This window comes from Entamoeba invadens (genome assembly GCF_000330505.1).
Source record: "Entamoeba invadens IP1 unplaced genomic scaffold scaff_1105074724587, whole genome shotgun sequence".
In the NCBI taxonomy this organism is placed as follows: Eukaryota; Evosea; order Mastigamoebida; family Endamoebidae; genus Entamoeba; species Entamoeba invadens.
Genome location: NW_004191917.1, coordinates 17972 through 27071, shown reverse-complemented (window position 1 = coordinate 27071; position 9100 = coordinate 17972). Strand labels below are relative to the sequence as shown.

General features: G+C 31.7%; 1 protein-coding gene across 1 annotated transcript; it reads right to left on the bottom strand.

Annotated features, from left to right (window-relative positions):
- Nucleotides 1-8530: 8530 nt before the first annotated feature.
- Nucleotides 8531-8938, bottom strand: EIN_133300 (hypothetical protein; the record flags this gene model as incomplete). The annotated part of the gene is made up of 1 exon (XM_004185959.1): nucleotides 8531-8938. The coding sequence occupies one exon, from the start codon at nucleotides 8936-8938 to the stop codon at nucleotides 8531-8533; it is 408 nt and encodes a 135-aa protein (XP_004186007.1).
- Nucleotides 8939-9100: the final 162 nt, after the last annotated feature.

The window sequence follows — 9100 nt, the reverse complement described above, 5'->3', positions numbered from 1 at the left end:
AGTATGACAAGTTTGATTTAAACGACAAGTTTGGGTTAAATGGTAAATATTATAATTTAATTTTAATAAAAATTTGAACTATAACCCGAACTAATTAATTGCTTTTTTATTATCAAGTTTATATATACAAAATTGAATAATTAAAAGCAAGCCAAAAACCCAAACACACAACATAAAGAATAAGAAAGCAATGAAAAAAGTAAAGATAATTATAAACTATCACACAATCATGATCATCACCAACATTTTAATGTGATCACAAACAATAAAGTTTTATTATAATTTGTCAAATAAAGGAACCATAACATTTTAATTTCAATTATAAATACAGTCTAATTTTCCTAGAGTGTGTAATTATTATTTTTGTTGTTCTCCATTGAACTAGCATTTCTTAAGAACAAATAAATAACAAGATAGACATGCTCTTTAAAGAGTTGGTCCACTTTTTATTGGCCAGAATCAAGCGGAAATTCTTAATAAATCCCACTCTTGGGAGGTTTGGCAGTTTTTCCTTGCGTTAAATTCGTTTTTATGGATATTATTATTTGGTTAAGTCAATAGCAGTATTCTTCCATCGCGATAGGAGATACTGCTAATTTATCATATTAAAATAAATATAAAGTAATACAAACGTTTCCGAATGAGGCGGCACATGTTTCGGTGAGTTTGAACTCAACGAGACAAACACATTGAAATATACAAAACAATACTTAACATGTGTCGTGGTTTTATTTTTCAAAATCAGAGTGTAACATAAAACAATAGAATTAATAATAATTTAAATACTATTCTATTTAACCATTTTATTTTTTTCTAGTTTAACTTACTGTTTACTATAATAATTGGTTTTTAAACCATTAACATGAACCATTTAAGTCAAACTATTCCATTTAAGGCAAACTTGTCGAACAATATAGGTAGGCCACAGAGCCGTTACCGGCAATAGAGGGGTTACCGAAGAAAAAAGTTGCTTCTTTTCTTCTTTTGTAATGAAAAAAGATTCTCGCATTTTTTCCTTTCATTATTTAGGTTTTTTCTTGAAAAGTGGTGGATAAAAGATTTTTTTGTCCGAGCTGGTTTTTGTTGACAAAGAAAAAAAAGAAAGAGCTTTTTTCAAATCATAACCTAAATTGGTAAAAGTTTTGTTTTTTAATAGTTGAACAAAAGCTTTATTTAATTAATTTTTAATAATTATTTTTTACTAAAAATAATAGTTAATATACAACTTTTATCTAATTGTGTTTTTTAAAAAACAAAAAACAACCAGATACAGTTGGCAAAACAGAATATTTTTTCAATAACAATGAATGGTTTTCAAAAATAATGTAAATAAGTTAAATTTTAATACCTAAATTAACGGGAAATTAATCGTAATGAGTAAAAAATGACACAAGAGATCAACTTTTTCCTGATCATATTTGAATGGTTCTGAAGCCTCAAAAAACAATACATCAAATAAAAAAGCATTATTTTTGATACATGTCGGCAAGCGAAAAAATTGTCTTCGAGAGAAGTATATAATTTATTATTGTGTGTGCGTGGGATAATTCAGATTTTGATAAAAAGTTCGTGTGTATTTCTGAAAAAACAAATTGGACAGGCATGAAAAAGTCGGTTATAAATTATAGTCAACCAAAGTCGTTTATGTGCTTTTAGATGTGTTGACAGCGGGGTGTACACCAAGGGTGTCCTTGAAGATGTTTGTTTTAGAAAGCGTGATGGGGTGAAATAAAAGAGTTTTTAAAATATCATCTTTTTGTTGTGGATAGACTTTTAAGAGATTTGATAACAACATTGATTATTTTATTAAAATATATTCAAAATGTTTTTGGTCTTTAAAAAGAATTATAGTGGTTTGGAAATATTTGGATGACGTTTTTAATAAATAATAGTAAAAACAATAATTTAAAATGTCTTTAAAAATTTATCGGAAAATAAAAATCAAAATTCCTTCACTTAACAAAGATTTTTTCCGATTAATTTTTAACTCGAAGGTGAAAAACTTTCATTCGAAATTCATTCATGAAACCCAAATATCAAACCCAACGAAAACCACCAGAGTTCAAAGCGGCAGTTATTTGCAATGTTAACCGACTCAGAGGGGGGCTCGAGAACTAGCCCAAAATTTTTGCAAGATTCAAAGCATTGGAAGAAGAAGTGAATCAACAACAATTTGTGAGAGAACAAGTGGAGATCATGCTGTCTGAATTCTATGATCTCCCACTTACCCGCAAAGGGTGGATTGAAGATTTTAACGTGTTCATGGGAAGAGGGAGAATCGCGGGATCACAATTGAGAAAGATATTCAGTACTTTAAAAACAAGGTAACATTCCTCTCTTGAATCTCGACGAGAGGAATGCTCAAAATGCTTTCATATCAAAGTGACAAGAAAAGAAAAAGTTTGTAACTCATCATTAATATTTTCTAAATAAAAACAAAAAATTTAATTGTAATTAATAAAAAAATATTTTTGGAATCAAATTTTAACCATTTTTGTCAAAATATTTCAAATAAAAAAATTAAAATATGGTATTATTTTTAAAATAAAATAATAAAATAATAGTTATAATGAAAACCCTCAAACAACAATTTAAACTATAAAAAACAAAAAAGATCAAAAGTCAACACGGCTCAACACGGCTTTATCGAGCCCACTTTCATTTCTTATATTACATTACAACAAACCCATATATTGCTTATAATTTGATTTATTTTTCGTTGTTTTTAATTTTATATTTATTTTAATTATAAACCAAAAATAAAAAAGATATTTTTTTTTTATTTTTAGAACACACTTTTTGTTAATCTCTGCATATTTTCATTTTGGTAAAAACGTTTCAAAAATTTATCAATAACCATAGAAATCTTCCAATTTGTTCTGTAACCCCTCTGTCGACGGTAATGGCTCTGTGGCCTACCTATAATTATAAATTGTTAATAATTATATAATATTTGTATTTTAATAACATAAAATATTGATTATAACACAAATAAATAAATAAAAAGTATATATATAAATATTTATAAATTATACAATTTTTATGATTAAATAGAATTATTTTATTATAAAACGTATTAGGTCATCTACAATAAATAATGGAAAATAAAGCAACCACCCCATTGGTTATATCCGACATTCCTCAACCTCCTAAATTTGAAATGATTTTATCAACACATGGAAATTATCAACCATACATTAATGGTTATAAATTTAGATCTGTTGATAAAAAACGCATATTATTCAAATGTGAATACCAACAATGTAAAAAGCGCATTAGATTGCTTTTTGATGAAAAAGGAAACACAATTGGATATGAAGAAACTGGATCTCAAAAGGGTCTTCCACATGAACATGACACCACTTCTTATTTTGACAAAATGTGTACCGAAAACATGAAAGAAGAAGCAAAGAAAGGAAACTAAAAAAAATAAAAAGGCCATGGAAATAGTGGCAGAAGCTTACGTCAATGGTTCTTCAAAACTTTTATCTTTATGTGAACATATAGTACGAAGTTAAAAACAGATATCAAAAAACTTAAAAGAAATTGATCAAATCACATTCACTAACGAGGAACTTTCTTTTGTCATGCACCAAGATTATGAAATGATTATATTTGGTAAGAAAAAATATTTAAATTATTTTAAAACATGTAGTACAATTTTGATGGATGAAACTTTTAAATCATGTCCAAGTTTGTCTATTGAGATATATGGAAACAAAATTTTATATTAACACTTAAAAGCCATACAAAATGCGTTTTTGGAAAATGATGATGTTCAAAAATAACAAAACCATTTAAAAATATAATGTTTTATAAAAATTTAAATAAAATAGTAAAAAACCTATAAAATTAAACTAGTCTTAACTTAAAAAATTAAATGGCGGTTGAAGTTGGAACTGACACCTTTTTGTCCGCCCGATTCTACGCGTCCAAATAATCAGAATTTTGCTGCATTTGTTGCATTCTCCCCCTTCCCACAAATCGTTATAATTTCAAATTATGCAACCTGTTGAGTTTGTAAGGCCACATTAAACTGAGGCTTTTTTACTGTTGTTGTAAAATCACAACTCAGACTGTTAAATATTCTTTGTTTCGCTTCAACTACAAATTATTTTTCTTTTTTACCCAAAACTGTCTGCAAATCAATACCATTTGACATGTCATCGAATGTGTCGTCAAGCCGTAAAATGGCTTTAGCAGCTTCAGAGAGTTCATCCATGTTGTCGCGGACTTTGTCTTTAAACATTTATTATTAAGCTTTTCATTTTATTGGCCAAGCCTTAATCATATTATTTAAATGGTTTACTTATCAGCTTTGGCTCGAGCTGCTATTCTTCTTCCCAATTTTTTATTTCCTTGTCAAGGCTTAATGTATTTTTTATACTTGAAGGTTTTTTATTACTACTATTAAAATTATTATTAAATTATTTAATACCTGAATATTATTTTTTTATAGTTCAATTATAGTAAATATAGGGTTTGTTGCAAATTAAAAGATTATTTAAAGTTCTATAAGAAAAAAATCATAAAGGCGGACAAAAAAATGTCTTATTTGACAATTAAGTGTTAAATAATAAAATCTAAGAATTCAATTATGACTTACCTTTCAGACAATTTCTTTTGAAATTATAATCCCGGGTTTGCATAGCTAAGAAGAGTAATCTTCCACAACCCTTTCTTCGCCCCCATCAACATCAGTCAATGAGTTTTCATTTCTCTCGGCGTCTACAGATTGTTCTATTTCATAAGACGGAGATCCATGGTTCATGTATATCATTAAGTCCTGCATACACGTGACAATCACATGACGCAGTACTTTGTTATAATCAAGTTTGATTTTCAGTATTTTCTCCAGCCTTTCTACTGATAGTTTATTAATCAGTCCACTGGTCGTGATGACAACAGGTATTGTCATGACACTTTTGAGATCCCTCGCCTGTTCTAGTTTATTGGCCAAGATTCTATACTTGGATAATTTTCCGCTGTATGCTTTTGCTATATTTTCATCCTTCACAATGGTTACATCAATAATATAGCCTTTTTTGTTTCATTGCTTTGCCAGTAAATATCAGGACTTCTTGCAAAGCATACTCTGTTGTCTCCCAACAAGTTCTTCTCTGCTAAAACATCATTTTTCGCCTCTGGGTCTGCAATACATTTCGGTGGTGTACCCAAGTTCATTTCCAGTGTCACCAGTTTAAGTTGTTTCAATAGTGCCACATGTATTTCACAACATACATAGTTATGTCTTTCCATTTGGCTCTTTTTGGTTATGGGGCAATTCAGTAGCACGTGTGGGATATTTGCTGTTTGGTTCTTGCAGCAATAACATTTTCCTTCGCTTTTATTTTTTGTTATTATTGCCCTTGTGCCCACATATGTTGCACCCTCTTGCATTTTAACTACTTGTATAAATGCCACTATTTTTATATTGCAGTTTCGCCATGCTTGCCCGGATATGACTTTATGGTACTGGTAGTGCATGAGTGTCTTTGGTAGTATTCCTGCTTTTTTCTTTGTAGACCACATTTTAAAGTAATGTGCATCAATTTTTTAGTCAATGTATTCCATTACAACTTTAATGGATTTCCCCTTCGCTGCTTCATTTTCTATACACTCTTTTAATTCTTTCTCACTCATCTTAGGTTTGAGACATTTTGTGGCTCTTTTAAGTAGGTTCTCTGGTGCTTCTCTTGTGTGTTTGAGTATATCTGCTATGTTTGAGTCGCTTTGCCACACATATTTGAGGAATACTCGTATGAGTTCTTTTCCACACTTGTCTCTGCACCCTTTAAGGCCGTATCCCGTATTTGTTAGGCGGACATAGAGTCTGTCTTTTGAAAGACCTTTTCCATATATATTCTGTTCAATTAAGAATTTACGTATATTTAGATCTAGTTTGTCTAGATGACCCAACTTCCATGATACAACACTGTATCCATTCCTGAGTTTTGAAATTATATCGCTGTTAATTGTTCGTATTATGTTTATCGAGCTCATGTTTCTTCCCACCATTTTCCTCATACAATCGCTTATACCTTCAGCTATTCTCGCGCAGTAAGCGTCTGTGTCGACTTTATCGTCAAGTTCGATTCCCAAGTATTTGTACGGATTGTCGCTGTTTACCCTTGGGTTGTTTTGCATTGCCGTTGGGATTACTGCTCCATATCGTGCTGCCACTCCACATTTGGCAGAATTTATTTCCATTGCCATGGCTTCGAATGACTCACAGACAATGTTGTGCGCCTGTAGCATCTCTTCTATTGATGATGTCAGCACTCTAAGATCATCCATATCGAATGTGTGACCCAGTTTAATTGTAGTGTCTGCAAGTTTTGATTGTATTTCCACTGGCCTAACTATCTCATTTAGTTTCTTTGATATACAGTCGATTGATATTACAAACAGTAAAGGTGAAAGCGAGTCTCCTTGTAGTATTCCATTTCTTACTTTCACTTGTCATATGACATTTCCATCATATATCAGTGCTATCTTCCAACAGTGCATCATGTCTTCAATGATGTAGATGATTTCCTCAGCTATATTATAATGCTGTAAGCACTTTGATAACCATTTATGGTTGACACTGTCGTATGCTTTCCTCACATCGTAGTATGCTTCGTAGTATTTTCTCTTACTTCTCTTCAGTGCCGATTGGAATAAAATATTTTGCAACAGTCCTTCTTTGGAGGCATAAGTGTGCTTTTTGCAGCCCAATTGATTGTATTCCAGTTTTTGTCCAGTTGGGTTGACATCTAGTTGTTTCTCATTTTTTTGCTTCAGTATAGAAGTAAAAACTTTTAGTATGATATTGAGGCATGTGATTGGACGATAGTTTGCAGGATTTTTGGAGTCACCTCCTTTTGGTATTAACACAGTCCTTCCCATTAGCATCTCTTGTGGTATGCTGTCGGGGTATTTGTACCATTTTTGTAATATTTTAAGCAGTGCATTGTGTATACACTTGCAGTATTTTATGTAGTATCCTTGGATTTTGTCGTTTCCTGGTGCTTTCCAATTTGCTATGTGTTCGAGTGCTGTCTCCATTTCTTCCTTTGTTATATTTTGTATTAAAATATTCCTTCTTTAGTCCTCCCACACATCCTTCACGTATTGGTTGTCCTTTTTAAGTGGCTTTATATTTTCAAATAGCTCTGACCAATGGTTCATCGTGTCTTCATTTGATGGTAATTCGGTGGACCTTGTTCCTCTTTCCATGCATCTCTTGTTGAACGCGAACCACTTGGAGTTATTTTTTATCCTTTTCATGTTTGTCTTTTTATATTCCATTTCATATATATGGGCATTTCTGAGGTACTTAAAATATGCAATTTTGTCTTTAGTGTGTCGAATAACTTCATCTATGCTGCTCTTCTCCTTGTGTAGCAGGTGAAGCAATTTAATGTCATTTCTTTCCTTGAGTAAGTCGGAGTATTTATTAATGATAGCCAGAAATTTGTTATCTCTGCTCATCGTGTTGAGTAGACTTCTGTTTCCTTGAAGATATTTACTAATGGCGTGTGAGGTTGCATCTATAAAATTCTGTATTTCTTTAATGTTGTCTACTTCTGGCTTAACTTCTGTGTTTACATACAACATTAGCTTGGTGATGGTTTTGCTGTTGTTGTAGTAATTGACATATGCTGTTTCTTCATGAGGCATCTTCATTTCCTCATCTAGCATTACATGGAACTTTTTAAAGTCGACTTCATTGTTAGAGTGGGTTTTGATGATTTCAGTGAGTTTGTATTTCTCCATTAGTTCTTTGCTGTGTAAGACCCTTTTCATATAATTATTTACCTCCTGTTTTTGTTTGTTTGTGAGGTACTTACACATTTTGAGTGCTAATTTGATTTTTTCGGGGGTTTTCCAATTCTATTTTGAGATTTTTAAATATCTCTCTAATTTCTTTTTGAGAGAGTTTTATTTTTAATTTGGAATCGAATTTGATAAGTGCATATATTTTCATTTTTTGAATTGTTCTGTCACTTAGAACTCGATTCTGGGTTGGGGCGCTTCTTGTGTGTTGCTGTATGTTGGTAGCTGTGTACTTCTTTCTTCTGTTTGTATCTTCGTTATCATCTTCCCAACTGCACCCGCAATTACATTCATCCCGGTCCCCAGTTGACCGGTCTCCATGACGTTTTTTTGTACAGCTGACCCAATTGTATCAATTACTCTTTCATGTTCTATTATTTTATTTTGAGTATTATTTTCAAGATCGATAAGTGTCGTTCCTATCTTGTGTTGTATGTGGTCTATTTCATTCACTTTCTGGTCGAGTAATCTTTGATTACCGATAACTTGTTGTGTAGTCACCCCTAGTGTTTTATCAACATAGCTTGTTATATCCATTTTGTCTTGTTGTCTAGCGATTTCATTGTTAACTTTGTGTATTGTAAGCTCATTATTGACTTGGATGTTGAAATTGTGCATCTGGTATTTAATTTCATTTACATCATTTTGTAATTTGAGGTTAATTTCTGAATTTTTATTCTCTGAATTTTCAAGGTGTTCTCTTATAAACTTAATTGCATCTTGGTTGAAGTTCAATTTCTTTGAATTTCAATGTTTCCAGTGTGTTCTTTTCAACCACATTTATCGCCATTTTAAAACTTTGCATTTCGGTTATTACCACTCCTTTGATGTTTTGACGTAGTTCTTGTGAGTTCAAAAGTTCATCACGGTGACTTTTGGGCAATTGGGTTTGTATTTGAGTGTTCACTTTCTTTTCAATGCTTTTTATTTTATCTTCTAGTTTCTTTTGATCTTCTTGGATTTGGGTAAGTGAATTTTCGATCATCATCATCTTTTCCAACAGCTTGGATTCGTCATAGGTTAAGCAGTTTCCATTTTGTGAGGTTGTATCTATTTTGTCTCTAGAGTCTTGTTCTTTTGGTTTTCCGTTTTGTTTCTGGTCAACTGGGTCATTCATTTTTCCCTTTGGTTTGTGTGTCCAATTATTTACCTGATTCCTCCTAGGTATTTTTCTTGCTGCTGGGTTTGTTTGTGAAGTTTTCCTGTACGGGTGGTTCTTTTCATCCCTTTGGGTGGTTTTGTATGGTTTCGGGTTGTAAATGACGATTGAGAACTTACC